Below are 23,768 nucleotides of genomic sequence, written 5' to 3'. Positions count from 1 at the left end.
AAACTTAATTAATTTTAAACGAGAAATATTCTGTCATCAATTACAGGTTGATGAAAAAAAATCCGTTTTGCACATTTATTTCGAAATAAAATTTTGGTTCGATATTCTAGGACGATTTTCAAGAATTTTTTTTTTTTCTTCGAATTGAACCGTTTCGAACGAATTCGATAAAATTTCGTGATATATCAGGTTCATATTAAAAACGAAAACAAATCAAGTTTATAAGAACTTAAAAAAATTATTTTCTATAAGCAAATAAATTTTATTGTTATAAAAAAGAGTTACGGTTTCCAAATTCCGTGATCATAAAACTTATCTTAAGATTATCTTAAGATTTATGACGAGATATATGAACAATTTTGTAATTTCAATTTTTTTTTAGAACTTGGTTATCTGGAATTATCTATTGAAATTTCCGTTTCATGTTTCCAAGGTTATTTCTATAATATAAATGATCCTATAACATAATGATGATTATAAGTGAATTTGATTTAAATCTCTCTCGTAAATGATATAATTTCCAAAATTATACAAAAATTAATTTACAAAAATTGATTCGATACGAGCGCAATGTAATCGCTATAATTAAAATTGTCATTCTTGCTCGAAATGAGTTTAGCAAAAAAAAAATCTTATTCTTAAATAAACTTTTTTTAAAAATTTTCTGAATTAATACTTTTTTGTTGAAAATACTTTTTAATTAATTACTTTTTTTTTATAGTTTTTACAAAACTATATGTTTTCTTTTTTATATTCATGATTTTTAGAATACCTTCTTGTACATTCTGCTACTAATAAGTCGAAGCTTCGAGCGTTCAAACGAGAGATGGCGTTAATCGAAAATTTTCAATCGCAGTCTAACTTATCAACGAAATGAATTTCAGATTGTCGATTTATTATTCAAATTTAATGATCAAAGAGTAAGAAGTAAGTAAAGTAAATACATATATTTTATATACATTTTATTATATTTTTATATGTAGAATATATATCTTATATATATTTTTATACGTTTTATATCGACGATATATTTGTATATTTCTATATCAAATATATCATATTTTATACATCAATAATTTTTACTGCAAAATTATATTTTTTATTTTAAAATTTTGGTTTTCTAAAATAGAAAATAATCCGAAAAAACACATTGGCCACGAATTCTTTGGAATTTTAATAAAGATTCTGTATTAATTCTATATCAAAAAAAAAAAAAAATAATCTGAGAAAAACTAATATACTAAAGTTTTTTAAAACTTTACAATTTTGTTCGATTTTCTCTTCGAATTTAATAACGAAGGGAACAAATGATAAAATAGATTCTTAAAAGAATTACGGAGATGCACACAAGGAAACAGAATACATAGATAATGTATTCCGTGCGACATTCACACGTCCCATTAAATCAACCGTTCACAAGTATGTTCGCAGTTCCGCTTGACAAACATATCCCCATAGATATTATCCCCAGTGTGGTTAATAAACTGCGTCGCAATATTATCTATATATCCGATCTGGGATATATTAATCATCTCGGCATTGTTCCATAACCAAGAAATCGCCGTTATCGCGTGAATTAATATCGATTGACGTGGTCATCGTTTCAATCTGCTATTTCTGATCTTTTTAATGAAATTAATAAAAACAATTGACTCTAAATTTTTTACATATACAATGTAATATAATACAAATATGTTTAAATACAACTTAATATAGATAATACATATACGATATTTCTACTTCGATAAATGTTATCCATATTTATTCGAAACCCTAAATTATTTCTATAATAAATCAATTTTCTAGGTTAAGGAAGGAGAAAAAAGTTTTGTACGGAGTAATCGGCGCAATTATAAGCAGAAAGTTGATTAGCGATTTATAATCTTCCGACCACACTTTTGCCTCCGTTTGGCGATGATCGTGAGAAAATAGTTCAATCAACAACTTCCTCTGACGCGAATCGAGTTGACGAAAATGCTCGAAACAACACGCGTGCGTCCATAATGGACAAACGGAGGACGATGACCAGGCTCATAGTCGATGCCAGTGAAGCACTTTCGGCGTCGACGGGCATTCGTTGGCTTTGGGACGGACTAGTGGGACGGAGTGGAGCGGAACAGGAAGGGGAGACATGGTTCTGGTACGGTGGAGCGAACGTAAGAGTTCAGGAGTTTGCGCGAACAGATCAATACTTCCCCCGCGCGTGGATATCTCCTCTCTCTTTCTATCTCTCTCCATCCACTCGTAAAAATCTCCTCGTTGATCTATCCTATCCTCTTTCATCTCTGTTTCCTCTTACCTATTTTCTTTTTCTCCATATTCTTCTCTCTTTCTCCATTTCTCTATTTTTTCTCATCCTCCTGTTCGAGATCTGACTGAATAAAGTTTGACAAATTCATCGCTATCACGAAATATGTTCATATTTTTATTTTGTCGCTTTTTCTGAAATAATTTTAATTCTTCGTTCTTAATCATTAAGGACGAGCCTTGATCTCTTACCAGTGTTACGATTATCATCTTTCTTATTGCCTATATTTGTTTTCAAAAACTTCTAGTCTTTCTTCCTTATTTCTTCTAATTTGATCATTCTTATCTAGTTTTATTTCGATTATCTTGACCGATGTTATCGCAATATTAACGAAACAAAACAATTTAACTTTTTACAATTGGCGAATTTTACGCTTTTCAACTCTATACACTGTCTATTAAAGCATTTAACCGACCAAGGCAAATAATCTCACGTTTTAGTTTTATCCCGATTTTCATCTCATCATCAACTCAACGTACAACTTTCTTCATCCATTTCCCCCTCTATTCCCCTCCCCACATCTGTTTATTCTGTTCTTCAGACTCCAACCCGAGTTTCTACCCTTTCTTCCAACGGTGGAGTTCTACTTCTAGGCAGGATTATACACCCGCTTTCATCTTTCCATCCGCGTTCATCGACGCACGTACACGCGTTTTCCCCGCGACGTACGACCCTCTTCTCTATTTGTATCGTAACCTCCTCCCTCCCTTCCCTCCCGACCTTCCTTTTTATCTTTCTCCTATACGCTTTGCCTCTCCTTTTCTACGCTACGCCTCCCTCTGCAAGCCCTTAGTCCAGCGTCACTGTTTCCGCGTTACAACTCGTGTCGAATCTATTCGATACTTGTACTTATTCATAACGACAAACCAAGTCAATTTTGATACTTTACTCATTATCGTGCATAAGTAGAAGTTATGCTATTAAATAAAAGATATGTTATAGGAATATAATTATCTAGTCTCTTCGTTAGATTGACAAAATATAATTCCTATTTTAATTTCTCGAAACGTGAAAAAAAATGAACGATTGTCTCTAGTTTCATCTCTATCCGTCTCTTCGTTTGTTAGATAGTTTCCATCCTTGGCTAGAGCTCCTAAGTCCTAGATGTTTTGTAGGACCTCTTCCTATCCTCTACGTGGAGATATAAGTGTGCGTCCTCATTTATGAGAATGGTATGTACGTATATACGCGTTTATATCGTCTCTGCCATACAGTTCTCTCGGTTCGTTCATTCAAAAACGCACAACAATTTTCATCATTTTTAGATCCTCTTCCTCGTTTTCACCTTCGTCGCATCTCTTTGTTTGAACGCAGATTTCATCTCTCCGTTACTATTTCCCTTGATCTCTTCCTTTGTATTCCGTTGTTTCTCCGCGTTTGCTCTTCCATCCACGACACGTGTGTGCGCATGCGTACACATGTGTATGTATGTCCGTATTTTCGGCGGATGTATAGATGCATCCTCTCTAATGTTTCATTCGTTTTTCTTGGATTTTCTATTTTCTATCCCGTTTCTCCTGTAATCTTTCGTCCTCTTTATTTCGTTTTAAAGGTAAGTACGTAGCAACGTGTGAGAGATCGTTTTGAAGGCATTCCTATTGAAAAGTATTTTTTCAGTATATATATTTAGAACAATAAATATAATCTTGTTTATCCGAAATGAATAAATGAAAAGAATATTTAATTTCGCGAAAGTAACTGTCTTTAAAAGTACGATCAAAAAAGTGTTAACCTCCAATTAGCGCTAATTCGAATGAACTCGAAGTAACGTTTGAGGTTATATCGCTTCTTTACTTGTCGATATACTTTGCGCTATTATTTTAAGCAATAAAACTATTTTCCGCTTGTATACTGTTGTCCATTTCCATCAGCTGTCTATATTTTTCCTTTATCCTTTCCTTGCTCGGCTGCCATTCTCTTTCTGCGTTTCTCCCGACTGTCTAACGTGTCATAGGATTTCTGTCAGTTTTCTATCTCCCGTGTCGCGTTTCCTTTCTTTTTTTGCCCATGATATCTTTCTATTCCTGTCGTAACGGCAACGTTCGTCACGTTTCCCCTCATAATTCGCAATTCTTCTTCTCTTCTTCCTGTAAACAATGCCGTAAATCATCTCCAATTTTTTTATTTTGCATACTTTGCAAATAACTATTTTTTTCTTTTTTTTTTACATGTTCCGTTTTAAAATGACGAACGATCCTCTTTATCTTTCTTTCTTTCTTCTAATTTCTTCAGTATTCATTTCAACACTTGTAATGGTAAATCTACGTCTCGTGTTTGTTATTTCTCTTTCTCTCTCTCTCTCAAATCATCTCGAATTACTTTCCTTGCCAAATTGCTTTTCTTCGATGTTTACAAACAATCGTTTTTTCTCTCGTCGTTTTAGCAGAAAGAAAGTCCATTCCACAATTTTGCACGAATATGTATCGTAGTTTATCTACCCTCGTTCCAATTTCTTCTTTTTCTTCTCTCTACTTTCCATCACTTTTCATCATTTTTCTTCCCTTTACATTTATTATCTTTCTTGATAACTTCCATGTTTATTTTCCCAGTTTATCTTTTCTCCCCGTGCTCTCTTCATTCTTTCCTCTTCTTCCGCTTCATTCTTCTCGATAGCTTTCATTTCTCTCTCCAACAGTTTTCATCCCTCTTTCTCTATCACTTTTCTCTCTATCTCATTCCCCTTCTTCCATCCTCTTTTCTTTTCAACCTTTCTATCAACATTCCTTCTCTCTCTTCGATGGTATCCATATTTTTCTCTTCGCCTCCTTTTTCATCCTCCACATATATATATATATATATATATATATATATATATACATTCTCAATATATTTCTCTTTTTCTTTCCCTCCACGAAGAAAGAAGAAGATGGGGGGAGGAGGGGATTAAGTAAAAGTTTTGCAATAGAAGAAGCAAGAAGAGAGAAAGAGAAAAAAGTGGAAAAACCAAGAAAGGATGAAGATACACATCTCGAATCTCGCAGACAGGATTTGGAGAAAGGTGGGAAAAAGAGAGGAGATGAGGGGAGAGTGAGTTTTTCCCCTTCAACCCCGATCCAGCAGACACGTTCCCCTGCGCGGCGCATCAGCTTCCATCCTTCTCCCTCTCCGTCTGCGGCACACGTCCCCCTCTGGCTCCGCCGCCTCCACGGCCTATCAGCCGTACACGGGATGCTGCGAATCCGGAGTGCTGCGATTCAGTCGTACGCTTGGCTCCCTCGTGTCGCCGCCGTTCTGCTCGCGTACACTCGTCTCGCGCGCACCCGTCCTCGTTAAAAGCGTCCGCGTGTCGCGCTTCGGCCATCACCCCGATCTTCCAGCTCCTGCTTTCCAACCGTCACGCGTCTTCGCTTCCTTCTTCCACCCTTTCTCTCGACCCTCGCCGACTAAATCTTTCCTCATCGTTATTTTCTTGATCGTAGTTTATTCTTGTAAAAAAAAAAAAAAAAGGAATCGAGCTTGCTGGTTTCTCTCTGGAGAATCCAAGATTACTGGTCGGGAATATCCAGTCGGAAATCGAAGCAGCATGGGGATTCTCACGTGAGAGGCGTGTTCCGGGGGTAAGTCGCCATTCCATTCTACGTTGAGAGAAAATTAAACGGAATCCTCTTCTTTTCGTTTTTATTCCCGTGGTTCTTTTGGTTTTGTTTTTTTTTTTAGGGAGAAAAAATGTTTGATTCGTTTCTTTATTGATTCGTTTTCGAAATTCGTTTCCGAAGAGAACGAGAGATTTCAGGGGATAACAGGATATTTTTCATTTCGATTCTCGAGATTCATCCTGGAAAGGAAAAGAAAGAAACATTCTTGGTCCATTCTTTGAGTGGAAATTTTGACGATAGACGCGATATAATCGAAGGTTAACTTACTTTCAACGATTCGGTTCATTTTAAAAAAAAAAAAACTTAATTTTTCGAGATCGAGAAAATGCATTATTTTCTAGATGTCACGTGTTTGCAGAGTGTGTCATCCACATTTGATTTGTTTTGAAAGCAACTTAAGTAAGAAGCTTAAAATCGATCGAGTAATTTTTGTCGAAGAAACGACAAACGGGTAAATAAAACGATCGTCCTTTATCGTAGTGTACGGAGTACATGAGATGGTAGTCCTTTGTTATTGTCCTCCGCCATCGTATCCCGAGCGCCATTGTAATGGAGACGTCAAGATCTGGAGACAATAGAATGGGATACGATTTGAAGATTAACTCTACTTAACGGATGAGAAAATTTATTAGATAAATTAATGCAAGCACGAGAAAGAGAAACAGAGAGAGAGAGAGAGAGAGAGAGAGAGAGAGAGAGAGAGAGAGAGAGAGAATCTGTGCGTACGTTTCAATTTTTAGAAATATTTTTTCAATATATATATATATATATTATATATACGTTTGAATAATTTAAAATATCTTAAATTACTACTACTACAAAATTGAATAATCCTCTCTAATTCTCTTTGATGAAATCTTCCCTGTAATAAAATCCTCGACTCGTGATGATAATCGAACAAATTAAACGACGTACAATATGATAATCTCTTCCTTTGTCTCGGCTGGAAGCGATTAAGGTCGCGATTGAGGATATCCTGCGATGAAAATTCGTTGCGAACGATCGAAAAGGAGGAGGAGGAGGAGGAGGAGGAGGAGGAGGAAGATTTCCAGATTCCCATATCGAAGGAGGGAAATTTCCTCGCCGAAAAAACAGAAGAACAAACCGAGCAAACTTCTTAAACTCGTTTCCCCTCCCCTCCCCTCCCCTCTGAGCCATTTAACCCCTCGACTCTCGCGTTTTTCTTCCAACCAATCCCCACCTCCCCTCCCTCCCCTCCCTCCCTATATACGTGCTTTCCCTCTCCTCTCCTCTCTCCTTTTTCTTTTTTCCTTTTTTTTAATCTCTTCAGAGAAATAATTCGCGGTCTACAGAGTCTGTGAAACTCTCCTTTCATCCGTTCCAATTCACCCGACGCACTTTTCTACAAATTTATAACGAGCCGCGCTCGCTATTTATTCTTAGTCTCGGCCGACCGTTTCTCCTCGTTAATTCTCTCTCTCTCTCTCTCTCTCTCTCTCTCTCTCTCTCTCTCTCTCTCTCTCTCTTTCCTTCTCATCTCCTTACCTCCCTCCTTCCTCTTTTCGTTACACTTAATTAGTAAGCAATTTCAGTAACGAACCGGCCTTTCTTTGTGGGCCCCGGGACAATTACTCGCGTTCCGTTTCACGCGCTGTATCGCGTGTTTCCGTGTTCCGCGTGTTCGAAGAAGAGGAAAAAAAAAATAAATAAATAAATAAATAAATTCCAGTTTATAAACAAATATCGAGCAATTTCCTCGGAAGAAGGAAGAAACAGGTCGAGTCGAGCAACTCGACTATTATATTTATCGATTCTCGATTTTTAAGTGTTTCTCGATTTGCACGGAAGGGGGGAGGGGAGAGGGTGGGGGAAAAGGAGGAGGAGGAGGGGCATCGTGGAAACACACCGAGATCACCGTTCGTTCTAATTGGTTTCCTTCCTAACGATGAGTGGAAAGGGACAGATGACGAGGAAAATTGGAAGGAAGGTTAAACGACTGGTTAATGCTTTTTTTTTTTTTTTTTTTTTTTTTTAAAAATGGAATCCATGAATCCATCAAGAGATTTTACATGGGACGTACAATTGAATCGAATTATTAAACGAATATTGCAAATAGATAAAAATAGTAAAATTTAGATTGGATAAAATAGAATGGATGCTTTTCTTTGACGAAAATGTTTGAAATGTATATTTTAAAAATTGGTAAAGTAAAAGTTTCAGAGAGAGGGGGAAATATAAAATAATTATAGAAATACGCTTGTAATTAGAAAAATTTCCATAAAGAGATAGAAGGACTAGATGACGAGGAAAATTGTGACGAGAGAGAGAGAAGACGAATCTTGATCGGTCAATGCTTCTTTTTCTAATCCATGAATTCTCTAAGATAGATTTTACATGGATCGTAAACTAAAAGCTAAATCAAATCATTAACGAAATACATGTATTATTAAATAAAATAGAATTTAAAATATATTTTAAAAATTCGTGAAGCAAAAGCTTCGAGGAAAAAAGAAAAATATAAGATATAATTAAGAAAATACTCTTGTAATTAGAAAAATATTCTAATTTGTTAAAATCGATAAATAGAAAGTGATAGATGACGAGCAAAAAATTTGAGAAAATTGGTTAAACAATTAATTAATTTTCCCCCCTTTTTTTTTAAAATACAATCTATAGATCCACCAAAAGATCGAATATATCAATCGAATCAAATCAAATTTTATATTAAGCGCGAAAAGAATACGATATATGATAAAGAGATATCGAATAAAAATCCAGGTTAGATAAAACGGAATGGATAGAGCTTTTCCTTGCTGGAAAATTTAAAATACATAATTTAAAAATTTCGCGAGGCAGAAGGTTCGAAGGGGGAGGGAGGGAGGAAGTATAAAGTATAAAGTATAATTAAGAAAATACGCTTGTAATTAGAAAAATTTCCGTCGGGATTAAAACGAGAAGCGGGGCGCTTTTCACCAGTTGGTTTCCACCTGTGAAAAGCGCGCGCGTTCCTTCCTTTCGCGAGAGAGGCGGGTGACGCGAGCGGTTAACGAATTCGCTGAGAAGCCATCGTGAAACCGTGAAGATGCGTCCTGAACGTCCTCTTAAGTCTCTTATTACGATTTCCGCGAGAAAAGCCTCTGAAAAGCCCTGGATACACGCTTTAGCCTGGGGAACGAGAGCGATGAGACGACGATGAGCGTTTCTTCTCGGGAAAAAGAAAAAAAAACACGCGCCCCCCTCCATAATAACTTCCATCCCAACTTTTCTTTCAAAAATTTTTTTCTCATTGAAAAAATATCTCGCGTGAGAAACAGCGAACGATTCGATCGTTCCATTATCGAAGAAACGATTTGTTCAAACCGATGTTGAAATCTAATTACACGCACAGCCATCTTATTTTCATCATTCTCCTCATCCCACTTTTAATTGAAAATACAAATTAACGATGGATATAAAGATAAATAATCTCGAAATATCTTTCTAAGGCGAGAATAATTACATTAAAAACTCGTATACTTACGTCGATCACGAACTTACGATCGAGAAAAAAAAAAAAGAAAAAAGAAAAAATTGATACCTGTTACAGAGGAATAAAATTCGAGGGATAAAAAATCGAACGAAATACGACGCGAATTTTATATCGAAAAGAATAAATAAAATAAATAAAAAATAAAAACAAAAACCTTTTTCTTTTATTCTTATTCGTTTTTTTTTTAGCTAGTGGGTCCACAAAGGAGAAGGAGAAGGAGGAGGAGAGAGAGCGAGAAAAATCAAGAAGAAGGAAGAAAGGAGGGAGGGGGAGAGGGAGGAAGAGAGGGAGCGACTCACGAACGAATTAATAATGCCGCGCGAGAGGGGCGCGGAGGAGGAACGGCTGAACTTTACGTGAGTAAAGGCGGCGAGCCGGGTCATGACCCGACGACCCATCCATGTCCGATATCTGGGCCACACTTGAATTTTAATCCACGCTGCAATTGCCGCCTCGCTCGATTAGCTCTTTCACTCCACGTTTCGCCCCGCGTTTAGTTTACCGAGCTTTAACTTTTGCTTCTCGTGCCCACCTCTGCCCGCCTCGCTCCCCTCCCCCCCTCTTCCCCTGCCCGCAACGTTGTTGAGACGCGAAGCCCGCCTCGACCGAGTCCGAATTTTATCGGGACAGAGAGAAGGACGATCGATATTACGGGGCGAGCGAGAGAGAAGATCGGGTCTTGGAACGTTCGAGTGAGACGAGAAATATGAAATGGAAAAGTTTTGACCGAGATATATTTTTTGACAATTTTTCGCGATCCCCTCCCCCTCCTCTTCGTCGATCGATTCTCACCTCTTCTTTTCTCGCCGTTTGAGGAGGGAGAACTTGAATGGAAGAACAATCGGGGTATTGAGAATGGCGGAAAATTAGTGCGCGAAACCTCGAAACGAGTCAGTTGTTTGTTGCGAATGGAGGTTGCGAGGCTCGATTTGCAATTTTACCCGTAATACCCTTTGTCGTTCTTCCCAATCTGTATTGTAGTTCTTGGCAAACATGTGATGGGCTAAAATTCAAATAAAATCGAAGTTACGAACAAAGTTAGTTTCATAAGTTATTTCGATGGTTTATCGTTCGAAATAATAATTGCAAATAATTATAATGTCAAATCGTTATTCAAGTAATTATTTAAAGTAATTTTATTCGAAATTTTACTTAAAGATACGAGCAAAGTTATTTTCATAATTTACTTCAATGATTTATCGTTTGAAATAATAATAATGATAATATCGTTATAATAATAATAATTATAAATAATTGCAAATAATTGTAGTGGCAAATGATTATACGAAAAGCGAATAAACGTTATTCGAGCATTTAAATAAGTAATTACTTGAAGTAATAATTTTATTCGAAATTTTATTTTTTCAACCGGATTAATGGCCGACTAATAAAGTTAGCAAAAAGGATTTAAAGATGGGTTCAAACGTTTCGATATCTTTCGTAATTAATTTCGCGTGATGATAAGTGTGTGAAAAGATAAAGGAGAAAACGCGTTAAATATTGGAAACAATTCAGTCGCAGGGGATCCCGCAATTATCCCGGAAGAAGAGAGAAGTGAAAGGGTGCAGCGATGGGGGTGTACGTGATAGGTTTGGTCGGTGTGATCGCGTTTTATGTGGCGGTGTTGGGTGTCGGTATTTGGGCGGCCGCAGTGAAGAAGAAAAAATCCCGCCACGGCCATGACGCTTTGATACTGGCTAACCGTGGCTTAGGTCCGATTCTTGGTGTCTTCACTTTGATCGGTAAGTTTTAAACAAATTTCTTTTCTATACTCACAATATAAAGTTCGAATTGAATTCGAGCGATTATATATATATATATTCATTCGATTAGTCAAACGAAGATGTTCATTTGATAAATAATAAATTATATATAATTATATATATTGGAAATCAGTAGATTCAGATATTGTTGGATTGTAAAAGCTTGTTATAAATGTTGCAAGTTATAAAATAGTCAAATTAAGAATTCAATTAAAAATTGATTCCTTGTATAAATAGTATTATCGAATTTTGTTCCTTCTGAAATTCATGGCTATGGAATCGAATATGATATTAATAATCCTGATGAATTAAATTATCAATTCTCAACTTTGTTCTCATTGAATCTATAAGTATCTTAATCATCTGCTTCATTGGGATTAGTGGAACGGTATAATTTATTCAGAAATTATAATATTATTACAATATTATTCAATTTCAATATATACATATACATATTTGATTTTCTTAAAAAACAGACAATTATTCTTATATAAAATCTATTCTTATAAAATTTAAATTCCAATTTGAACAGAAGTAGATCAATATTTTTTAAAAAACTATTAAACAATCAGATTCGTCTTTATAAAACTTAATTTTTAACAAAAATATATTTAACATTTTAATTATTAATAATTAAACTTGAATATAATACTTCTAATAAGAAATTCTTTAGAATTATATGACATTTCCATGTGGTAATTCTATGTGTAAAAAAATATAGAATAAATCTTTTTCGTTAAAAAATTAATTTTTGGGAAAATTAGTTTTAAAATTATATGATTTCTGCATTATAAATGTCCAATCTCGATACTTTAAAAAAAAATATAAATGATAAAATTTTGTTCTATATTTTGTTTATTTTCATATAGAAAATAATCAAAACTATCAAAGAAAAATTCATTTATATTCAATAGAATTCATTTATATTCAATAGAATTCATTTATATTCAATGAATTAATCAATTTCGCTTTCATTTGAAAAATTTTCAAGCATGATTTATTTTACCAACAGAGTTTCGCATGAAAAAATATTATTCTTTTTTTTTTTTTTTCAATTTATTTTTACACGCAGAATCACCATCCGCTATATCATGATTTCAGAAACATAGCGCGTGCGTATCTTCTTTATTCTCTCCCCGATTCTTTGAACGAACATACGCGATGTTTTATCGACTGTAGGCACAGTAGGACACCGGGGAATCCAGGCTTTGTTGTCGCATCAATCGTGTTTCTCGTTTATCCCTAGTTTCCTCTTTTTATTTCTCCCGTTCGCGCGTCTCCATTCCGCGTTTCCTGTATTCCTCCCCTCGTCACAACCGTTGAATCCATTCTAGAACTGCATTTCATTTATACACATCTACGCTCTAACCATACCCTCTCACCGTGGAAATCATTTTTGCATCCCTCCATTAGCTTAATAACACTAGGACGAGAAAATATGCCGTGGAAAATGCTTCGCTCGACCATAACTGTCCGTATTATGTTCTTTTTCTTCTCCCCCCCTTCCCCTCGCCCCTCTCTTCGTTCGGTGAAGAATGAATGGTAAGAGCAACGATGGAGGGGATTTGCATGCGTTTCTGCGGTCTTCCCAATTGTTCCAGCGGCGTTCGGTCAGCCACGGGAAAATTTAGGTCGGAGGAATTGATTTTATACCAGGAATAGCTTTAATTTTATGGTCGGATCAACAAAGGTCGAGTTGTTTTGGTAATTGTTGAAATGAGATGAGATTTATTAATAATTTAATTTTACTTTTTGTTTATAATAATAGATAAAAATAGATTGTTATGAATAATAGATGCATTTATAAATAATTATACGAGATATGATTAATTTGACGTGATAGAGAAAATAGATACAACAAGATATAAATAGTTGAACTTTCGGTCCTGGATAAACAATTATTTATATACTCGTAGATATAATTAATAGATCACATACTTACTTCTACACCATTTTTTTCTCTAATTTCATAAGAAAGAAATAAAAGAAACGTCGCATTTCCTCGCCAATATATAGTAACATGTTTATTAAGCTTTTACAGATGACCGGCCTCGCTCCCTAACATTTTCCCTCGAAAGAGCGATTTCTCGCTTAATCGAAGCCAACTAATCGAGAGATACAACACGCGTTCTTTGCTCTTTTTCCACAGCCACGTGGGTCGGTGGCGCCTACATAAACGGGACCGCTGAATTGATGTTTACCAAAGGATTGGCCTGGTGTCAAGTGCCCTTCGGTTACAGCCTCAGTCTACTGTTCGGTATGCTACTAATCTTTCGACATTTATTCGCCAATATTAAGCGTGAGATCACGTATATGCAACGAGGACGTAAAATTCATCAATAATCGAAATAAATATTCCAAATATGATATCGAAACATTTCTTAATTGAAACTAAGTTTCTATCTAATACTTTGAAATATATATAAAAAACTTTTTATATAACTTAATTATTTTCATTATAAATCAATGTGGTTATATCGTGGTCTACGCTACACGACACACGTAACCTTAACTTAGCCACGCATTTGATGAAGTATAGAGGGAGTGGAAGTAGATCGATGAATATGAGATAATGAAACTGTCAAGGCCGAGGACATCCAAAGCTATTATATTTATCTTTTCTTCTCTTTCTCTCTTCTCATGCAATTCTGCATGCGAATTATTTGAATTCCGCGAAAATTACCTCGGAAGAGGGCTATTGTTGATAGCTTGGTAATTGTCATCTGAGGCGTGCTTTAGGAGAGTGGCATCGACGAGGAATTTAACGAAGGAGGGATAAGAATAGGATTGATGATAGATATATCGTATTTTTTAAATATTCGTAAACAATTTTCTGAATAATTAAAATGAGGCAAAATTTAAATATAAAAAGTTCGATATTAAAATTTATATAAATTAAAATTTTTTTTTAAAAAAATTTCGCAATCGATATAAATAATAATAAAAATAATATAATAATAAAAATAATTGTCGATCCTTTTTTCCGATACGATTTTTATAGCGATAAAAATGAATGAACAAATGGCGAAAGATATTCTATTTTAAAATCGTCAGAAATGTAGATTAAAAATTTCTCATTCGGCGGAGAGAGTCTGGAAAATTCTCTGCTGAAATATTTTCCAGGTGAACGACCCAATCGGTGGTTCGATCGGACGGACACACATAAGCTCGATTTATTTGCACGCCGACGAATGCTCAAACCATTTTATCGCCAATTTTTTTTTTTTTTTTTTTTGCGTGTACCCTGTAGTAATGGATATCCCCTTTCGCTAACGATGTTTCCCCCAATCCTCTCCACCTCCCATTCCTCGACCACAGATCCCGAATTTGATTGAACTCCAATTAATCGAGGCTATACTATTCACAACGTTTGCGTTTCACTTAATCGAAGCCTCCGCTATCTAATTAAAAGCGCGAATCCATCGGCATCCGGTTAACAATTCAACCTCCTCCCTTTTTAAAACTAATTTTAATTCTATCAGGGCTTATGGTAATTTAATATCTCCTTCTATTTAATTCGAATTCGAAAGCTTTCTAGTTCGTTAGAATCCGATTGAATGCATTTTAAAGGGCTTGTTCGATACATTTCATACAATTACAGATAAAATAAACGATATACAATTTATCGCATTCGCCGAGGAGGAAATGTTTAAAATTATTCATATTAATCGATCGACGAAAATGTAAAATTCGAAAAAAGTTTTCCTTTCTTTTAAAATGAGGAAATTTTAATTCTATCATTGCGGCAATTTAATATCTCCTTCTATTTTATTTAATTCGAATTCGAATTCTCTCTCTAATTCGTTAAAATCCGTTTGAATGGATTTTAAAAGGTTCTTCGTTCACCGAGAAAAAAATGTAAAATTATTTCTATTAATCGATTGAAAAAGAAAAAATTAGTGATAGTTTTAAAGAGCTTCTGAAGAAAGGAAGAAGATTAGGGCATACATTAAAGTAGATTTCTCCTCGATCATGAAGGAAACGTCTTTTTTGAATCCAATAGTTCAAGAAAATTGCATTTTCGCGTGAAACAGAATCCACCCTCATCAACGAACAATTTTATCAGATTGATCAATCTTTGCAACGAAGATAAAATGCGATTCGAAAAAATGGCGGATGGAGTGAAAAAAATATTGCAGGTGCGGTGTTATTCGTACGGCCAATGAGAAAAGCGGAACACGTGACCATGCTGGATCCTTTTCAAGAGAGATACGGTGCCGGTGTTGGGGGGCTCTTGTTCCTCCCTGCCCTCTTCAGCGATTTGTTCTGGTGTGGCGGGGTGTTGAGAGCTTTGGGAAGCTCGTTGGCAGTGGTTGCTGGCGTAAATCCGGACATCAGTATAGTCGCCTCTGCCCTCTTGGCAGCCGTGTGAGTAAAACTTGGTTTTTGTCCGTTTTGAGTAATTTTGAAAAAAAAAAAAGAGAAAAAATTAGAAATTATAAGCGAAAAAAAATTTTTATGATATACTTTGTAATTAAAAAAGAAAAGAAAAAAAAAATAAGTCAAATTAAAGATATCTGTGAATTGCAGATACACCGTGTTCGGTGGACTTTACTCCGTCGCGTGCACCGATGCGTTGCAGCTGGCATGCATCGTGATCGGGTTGGGATTGGCTGCGCCATTTTCCGTTCTCCACCCCGCCGTCAACTTCGAGAAAAATCTAACGCCGCACGAATGGCTTGGGGAGATTAAGAACGAGGATCTTGGCGAGTGGGTGGATTGCATGCTGTTGTTGGTATTTGGCGGTATACCTTGGCAGGTATATTGAATACTCGTCAAAATAATTCTGATCTGTATAACGCGTGAATGTACACGAGCGTGCGAACTTTCGTTTGGTTTGGTTTCGTTTGATGAAAGATTGTTTCAAGGGAGAGGGGGCAAAGAATGAAAGAAAAAAAAAAAAAAAAAAAAAAGAAAGAAAGAAAGAAAGAAAAATATCGATTAGTTCGTTCGAAAATCGGTAGTTACGAATCTAGTTACAATATTAAAAGATTTCACAATGATCCAGGGCTACTTTCAAAGGATCCTAAGTATGCGAAGCACATCGATGGCGACCGCTTTGTCAATAACATCGATGTTCGGTTGCATGATCCTCGCGTTTCCATCAGCTCTAATTGGCGTGGTGGCACGTGCCACCGATTGGTCAACCGTGCAGGGATTTAACAAAAGTATAATAGCGCACGAAGCGAATGCAGCATTACCGATCGTTCTCCGATACTTGACACCGCAGTGGGTCTCCTTTGTCGGTAAGTGTAGAACCCTCTGTGACCATTTCGAAAGCTAAAACAACCGTTCCCCCCTCCCTCCCTCGCTCCCCGATAGTTTTCTCGACCTCCTTTCCACGAGACGCTCAGGCTTACCTTCGATTCCCTTCAAGCTCCAAATGACAAACATTCAGAAGTGTATCTCGAGTGTGTTTCTCTTTCACGCGTTTTGTCTGAAATCTCGCGAACAGCAGCGAGCCTGTTTTCTTCGCCTACAACCATCTGACCCTCTTTTCTCACCCTCCGCATAAAGCGCACACTCTCTCTCCGTACCAGCAAGGCACACCTCGAACATTAGTCACTTAAGCAACCGCGAAACAGGTCGAGTGTCTGTAAAGAATAAAAATTCAAGTAGTGATACACGGGCTTTCGAAGAGTTTGCACATTCTTATCGACTGCTTCGCTTTGTAAAATAAAGTTTAAGCTTAAGTTAAGGAAAGAGAGATAAAAAAGATTTTTGCATGACTTTAATTTAAAAATCGGGAATCTATCGAAATCTAATCGAATGTTAAGTAAATGTATTTCACGCTTGTCAATAGCGCAATTTTCGATATTGATCTATTAGGTCTGGGCGCTATTTCCGCGGCAGTAATGTCTTCGGCGGATTCAAGTATATTGGCCAGCAGTTCCATGTTCTCCAGAAATGTCTACAGACTGACACTAAGGCCGAAGGTTAATCCTAAAAAAAATGATCTATTTATTTCTTATTTAAAATAAGATTCTTAATTTTTACGACAAAATCGAAAATATTCAAAATATTGTCTGAATGAAGATTCGAAAGAACGAGAACAATAGTAAAGCTTTTTCCTTTTTTTATAACACAGGCATCCGAAAGGGAACTGAATTGGATACTCCGGATATCCGTGCTTGTGATCACAGCCTTGTCGACTGTGATAGCGCTCACGGTGGATAGTGTTTATTATCTGTCGTGAGTAGTAATACGCTCATTTTATCGACTCATCGATTAATGATCAATTAAACAGATCAACTAATTCATCTGTTTTTTTTTTTTTTTTTTTTTTTAAGGTATTTGGCTTCTGATCTTGTTTACGTGGTGCTCTTCCCCCAATTGTTAACCGTTGTCCATTGGCCCTCTTTGGTCGACACGTATGGATGTCTGGCTGGTTACTTCGTGGCTGTTGTTTTACGTCTTTGCGGTGAGAATAATAGAATATTTTCTATATATTAGATCGTAACACACATAAAGTTGCTAATTTTAGAACAAATGACAATTATAACAAATGTGACTTGTAAACTCTACTTAACCTATATTTTGCTTATGATATTTTACGTTGTTGTTTTATATTTCCTTTGCATAATAAGTTCTTTTTTATATTAATTTAACTTTTTTGAAAAGTAAACGAATAATAGAATATTATTCCTGTACGAGTTTAAGCTGAGTCACAATGCAAATATATCGAAATATTAGGTTAACTTTCGGAGAAGATTCTATTATTGAGAGGACCGTTCGATGGTAGTTTCAAAAATTCAGATCTGCAAATGAGAATCTTGAAAATGAGCGAAGTAGACTAAAATAATATATTAAACAAAGATAAATTGAAAGTCAAAACAAAAGCAGAGCACGTATCTCGGATGACAGTTGTCAGATTTAGATGTTTCGGTGCAATGGATAAAATGAAAAAATTGGAAAAGTGGGTACCGCACCAACCGACAGAGGATCAAAAGTTGCAGTGTTTAGAAGTGTAAAGTTCGAAACATTAGAAATCCATTTTTGATTTACAACTTCGTGCACGATCTGGATAGTGATTGGACACTAATAAAAATTCTAAACAAATGCTGAAATCATCATTACGAACGAAAAAAGTTATAGTGACTATGATAACTGTAAAGAAAATAATTCTCTGAAACAAGGAGATACCATAACCTATTCTTCTGCATAACAACATATTCGACATACAATACAAAACACCATATTCATCAGATATTTTAACCGATTATCATTTATTTCACTATTTACAATTGTTTTAAAAATATTCGACACTGAAAAAGCTGTAATCGCAGCATTCGAAGAATTTTTTCGCGTCTAAAATCACGAAGTTTTACAAAAATGGAATATATCAATTGGAATCTCGTTGAGAAAAGATCGTTAAAGCCAATAGGCTCATATTTTGATCGACAAAAACGCAATTTCATGTGGTACAATCCAATATCTATAAATTTTTATTGGAATTAACGTAATAATAATTTTTGTAAAAAAGAAAATTTGTCCTTAAAAATGTTTTCATCTTAATAATATTCATCTCAAAAATATTCTTTACCATAGGCGGAGAAAAAGGATTGGGTGTGCCGGCACTGATCGAGTATCCATTTTATGACGTAGAAACGCAATCACAAAAATTCCCATTCCGCACTGGGGCCATGTTAGTGGCTCTGTGCACCCAACTCGTGACGAGTTTCTTCACGAGAAATCTTCTAGGGAAAGGTTACTTTCCTCGATGTTGCGACGTTCTTAGCGTCTATTCACCCGGGAAATCGAAGGACCAATCGGGAGTTGTACAGAGCAGCTCGGGCGCAGCTCTCATGGACACTTCTTCCGTCAATGTGAGTTTTTTTTCTTTTCATTTGAAAAATTCCATTAAAGTATCCTCTTTATTTCTTTTAGAAGAAAACTAACTATTGAAAGAAAAAGAAATAAAAAATTAAAATCTCCCTCAGAAATCTACCTCAGGAATAGATTCTTGCGATGGGATCGGGCCTGGAAGCTACGACGACGACCGCACCACAACTAACTCCGTCGAAGATGTGACCGATCAAAGAGACAACGGGACCATAGCCAGCGACCTATACGAGAAAGAAACCCCGAAAAAGCATATAAACAGCATTGGAACGGCAGCCCAAAAAGCGAACCAAAGCCTGCAACACCTTCAAACATTGAGAAATTCCATTCACGCGAGCTCGATCAGCGGCAGACACACCCCGACCCCGAATCAATATGCCCCTATACAAAGCAACGAGGTCTCGAGAGGTCAAATATTAGGCGTACGAAATCTAAGAGGTTCGATGGGCCAGATGTTGTTGCCGGCCGATCGTCCACCAATCATAGCCCCGTGCAATAACCCGGCCATGGTCACTGTTCCAACCAATTCGACTATGACCACTCCTATCACGCCGGATGCTCATTACGCTAAAATCGAGGATCCTGTATCCTTGGTGAATGACAAAACAAGGGAAAACGAGAGGCACGGTGTCGTGGACAGGGGGACCACGGAATTTCAAACTGTCCCGGACAACATGTTAACCACGATTAATGTTAAGAAAAATGTAAAAGGCGTGAAACTGGTTGGTATGGAGGGTGGCACGTTGAGGAGGCCATCGTTGCAGGTGAGCGAATCCAATGTCACTTCCTTATGATTCCTACATTCTACCTTTTCTATTATTATTTTAAATTCTCTCTCTCTCTATATATATATATATATTCTCTGGTTATATTATAAAATTGGTTTATGTTGATTTTGTATTGTTGTTGGATTAAACTTTTTCTTTTTTTTACCAAAAACAAGTTTTGATTTTCTAGTAATTCCTCTCATCAACTATCCTTGTTCCTGTTTCCTTGACGTCGAAGAGGAATATTTTTTAAGTTTTGCAAAGTCTCCTTCCTTTTTTTCTCTTGTACTTTTATCGCGGTGTTTCGTTGTTGTGGTACACTCATAGGATAGAAAGCTGAGGTTTGATATAAAGCGTCTTTAGGGCACGTTCTCACCGACACCGTCGGTCGAACTTGTCCACATATTGGACAGAAGGCAGAGCAGCGGTTCTTATGGGCCTGGCTCCCTTTCTCCCGTTCCTATGGGAGTGGAGGCGTGCAAAACCCATGGAACGGCGTTGGAGGGACAGGGTGGGAACGAACATTGCAGGATTAAAAGGGGCATCGTCAGGCATCACAGGTATCTATATAATTTATCACGATATTAATCAGTGTTAATCAGAGAGCTTAAACAGAAAGATTCACCACGAAATCTATCCACTATTCGTTATTCGAACACCCCTCTCCGATTATACGTTCAAACGTTTGCGCAGCTTCAACGATACGGGAGACCGTGCACTGACCACACTTGCCAGGCAACCGACCTATCCATCCATGCCACTGCGTTCCGAGGATTGCCGCATGACATTGGTTAAGAAGGACAGAAGAACGTCGACGATCGCACGACACGGTTCCATGACGAACGAGAAAGAGTTGAGCGGTTGTATGACCGGGCTCGTAGTGTGCAGCCCCACTTACAACATGTACAGCTCGGCTGTGAAAAATTCAAATTACTTTGTAACCGACGACGAGGCGGTCAGCAGGTTTTAGAAAGTCGTAAGCAAAGGAAGGACCAAGGAAAGGACAATCGAATTATCGCCCCCAAAAATCGAGTCGTGAGAAAGATATGCCCGATCGTGTCTTTTTTTATCTATACGATCCTATATATTTTTCTCCAATGGTCGTACAACTTTACCACTGCCCAACTTTTACGACTTTTCTTACTTACTAGGGAGTTTACTATCTAAGTTTTTTTTTACTAATTTATAATTTTTTTAAGATTATCCCAAATTTATTCGCGAGGAATTTGAATTTTCACGTCGTTCCGTTTGCGGTATTGCGAAGACAAGTTGACCCGATGAGAATCTGTGTAAAATTAGTGACGAGAAGAGAGAATTTGAAATCGTACATGGAAATAACGAAGATTTGAAGAGTTTAATTGTTGTGTTACGTCGTGATACGATATCTATAACCGAGCCACTTGATTTGTTGAAGATTCGAAGAGATTTGGAAACGCAATTTAACGATGATCTTTCGTGTACATAACCTCAAATATTGTTGGGGTTACGTCGTTTTAATTACGAATTATTTGAAAACCGCAAACGGTCCGTCCATGACTTTCGTTTTCGCTCCTTTCGAAAGAATCGTTCGTTTTCGGCCAAATTGACGATGGAATTATATCCTTAAAGCTCATCTTTAGAGAAATTAAGATAAGGTTTTATATAGATAGCGAACGGTCAGAAAACGATCGTAGATATTAGATATAAACGAGACAAGTTTCGGTCGGAGCGATTAATATTCCATTCGTGGAGCCGAAAAGTCATTACATTTTATCAGATTTATTGGACGAATCGTGGAAACAGCCGAATTTTTCGATCTCGTATTTACACGTGAACATCCCATTGAAAAATTGCGAGCTTTTTCAACTCATCTTTATTCACCTGTTTCAAGGTTGTTCCACTTTCATCCAATAAATTTTCTTACTCCTCGTATTTTAATGTGGAAATTTCCGAGGAAGAAAAAAATCAATCGAAAGATTCATACCGCGATTCACTTGTCGCCATTTCTTTCTCTACCAAAAGTAAAGGATTACAATCGAAATTTTGGAAATATCTTGCGCGATTCATATTTTTCTCGATTTGGAATCAAATATCTAAAAAAATGAATTTCACAAATGTGATCGATAATTTTAATTCCGATAATTAAATATTAACATGCGAATTAGCGTTGGGTGAAACGAGAAAGAGAGAGACAGAAGTTAAGAACGTACATTTTTCCCGGAAAAAAATTCTAGTCATTATCTAGTGATTTTCTAGTCCGTTGAATTCCCTTTCTCAGACTGATTCTATCCAGAGGATCGAAATAACCGATAAACGGTTTTTCAGAAAGTAATTAATTTTTCTTTTTGTACAAAAGAAAATCCAAGAGCGAACGAGTGATCATCTCTTTTGCGTGATTGTGTAGATAGAGCGATTGATATTAAATCAAGGATCTTCGACCAGTTCGCGTGTATGAAAGCGGGGGGGAAAGAGAAGAGAAAAGAAAAAAGAAAAAAAAAAGAGGGAAATCTTTGAAAAACACGATTATGTATTTAGATAATTATGTACGAGATACGTAGCTTTAGTCGAGTTTTAGCTGTGACACAGTGAGAGAATTGGTGTAACGCCGCTCCGCCATTTCTAATGTCCAGAAAAGTAAAGGAGCGAGAAGTGAGGGATAGTTGAAGAGAAATAGAAGCAGCAGCATGAGCTTCGCTACTCGAAGCCATTCTTCAATTTCGTTTCCAGCACGAAGAAAAATTTCAAAATTGAACAGAACTCGGAATGCATTTTTATTTTTTATTTTTTTTTTATAAACATCTTTTTCTCACTTGAATCTCTATAATTTCAAAACTATAAGGATTTTTTGTAAATTTATATTCTCTCGGATTGTGTGGTTTTTCATTCTTGAATTTGCTTAATTATTTATTAAAAATTCATTGTTATGTTCTCGGGAAAAGAAAAGGAGAAGGGACAAGCGTTATTTTCCTTCGAGCCGGAAACAGGTCAGGTAGGTGAAAGGGAAAAGGGATGTGAAGAGTTTCCGTCGCTCAACCTACTTTTTCGTACTCGTGAGGGAAGGTTAAGCTGCTGGATATAGAACGTCCAATGTATTACGTGCGTAAATTTATGATATTCCGATTGACGAAGAATAACGATATTTTTCCACCGATTATACATCTAGTCTGTAGGATTAATAAACCGTAAACTGTAAATCGTAGCTGTACGATGTACACACACGTGCGCGCATGCGCGCGCATACACATATACATGGAGGTTTCTCTCACGTGTCAACCGATGTAACGATAGCGAGAAAACTTACTGTTATATACGAAACCTCCATTGGCTCAATACCATGTGGCAAAAAAAAAAAAAAAGAAAAAAAAAATTTTTTCGTAGAGTAAACCCATTCGATCTTTCGCACGGAATCGTGTGATATTATTATTATTGGTATTTTTCTTTAAAAAGAAAAAAAAAAACAATTGTAGAGAGAAATCAGTTTAATTATGCGATAATTTTATGGGATAAAAAAATTTTATAATTAGATTTTTTTTCCAAACTTTGGTATTTTGATATATATACATATGTACGATTAAAGAAAATAATTGATCATTTAATTAATTTAATTGATTGAAAACAACTCGGTTTTGAATTTTTTTCATTATACAGGTTCTAATGCGGAGAATGTAATGGATAGAAGTAGTTATAGCATCTATTTAATAATATACAAATGATAAATGAAATCAAGAAGTTCTAAACATTTTTTAAAATTTAATTTTTCTTTTTTTTTTAAATTTAAAATTTAAATTCAAAGTTAAAATTCGAAAGCAAGTTCAAATATTCAAAACAAAAAATTTATTAAATTTTCTAGATTTCTAGAAATTTAGATTTAGAATTCTTAATTATACGATATATTTCTTGAATTTTAATATTATATTTAATTCATATACGAATTTGCAACTCTTAATTAGAATCTTAATTAATTGAATTCTTTTAATAATTTTATTTTTTTTTTTATTTTTAAAAATTCAATATAAGATGATA

The 23,768-nt window shown here is 36.0% G+C and overlaps 1 protein-coding gene across 4 annotated transcripts; it reads left to right on the top strand.

Annotated features, from left to right (window-relative positions):
• Positions 1 to 5,531: 5,531 nt before the first annotated feature.
• Positions 5,532 to 21,888, top strand: LOC122714957 (high-affinity choline transporter 1-like). 4 transcript variants are annotated; one of them, XM_043936772.1, is made up of 14 exons: positions 5,532 to 5,865; positions 9,583 to 9,750; positions 10,910 to 11,136; positions 13,307 to 13,414; positions 15,297 to 15,525; positions 15,688 to 15,916; positions 16,166 to 16,403; positions 16,987 to 17,093; positions 17,246 to 17,349; positions 17,448 to 17,578; positions 18,706 to 18,983; positions 19,098 to 19,763; positions 20,130 to 20,326; positions 20,460 to 21,888. In XM_043936772.1, exons 3-14 carry the CDS (start codon positions 10,965 to 10,967, stop codon positions 20,734 to 20,736), a joined length of 2,736 nt encoding a protein of 911 aa, XP_043792707.1. In that variant the 5' UTR covers positions 5,532 to 5,865; positions 9,583 to 9,750; positions 10,910 to 10,964; the 3' UTR covers positions 20,737 to 21,888. The 4 variants fall into 4 exon arrangements, with proteins under 4 accessions (XP_043792707.1, XP_043792704.1, XP_043792705.1 ...); XM_043936769.1 differs by lacking the exons at positions 20,130 to 20,326; positions 20,460 to 21,888 and having other exon boundaries at positions 9,587 to 9,750; positions 19,098 to 19,937; XM_043936770.1 differs by lacking the exons at positions 20,130 to 20,326; positions 20,460 to 21,888 and having other exon boundaries at positions 9,583 to 10,431; positions 19,098 to 19,937.
• Positions 21,889 to 23,768: the final 1,880 nt, after the last annotated feature.

Source organism: Apis laboriosa, unplaced genomic scaffold (genome assembly GCF_014066325.1).
Source record: "Apis laboriosa isolate Shangri-la unplaced genomic scaffold, ASM1406632v1 scaffold34_cov151, whole genome shotgun sequence".
Lineage (NCBI taxonomy): Eukaryota > Metazoa > Arthropoda > Insecta > Hymenoptera > Apidae > Apis > Apis laboriosa.
This window is presented reverse-complemented; position numbering and strand designations above follow the sequence as displayed.

Excerpts from the sequence above, each read along its gene's own strand:
- LOC122714957 (XM_043936772.1), top strand. The coding sequence starts at position 10,965 with ATGGGGGTGTACGTGATAGGTTTGGTCGGTGTGATCGCGTTTTATGTG. Across the intron at positions 17,350-17,447 it reads GATAGTGTTTATTATCTGTC|GTATTTGGCTTCTGATCTTG; the intron begins GTGAGTAGTAAT and ends TTTTTTTTTAAG. Across the intron at positions 20,327-20,459 it reads GGCATCGTCAGGCATCACAG|CTTCAACGATACGGGAGACC; the intron begins GTATCTATATAA and ends ACGTTTGCGCAG.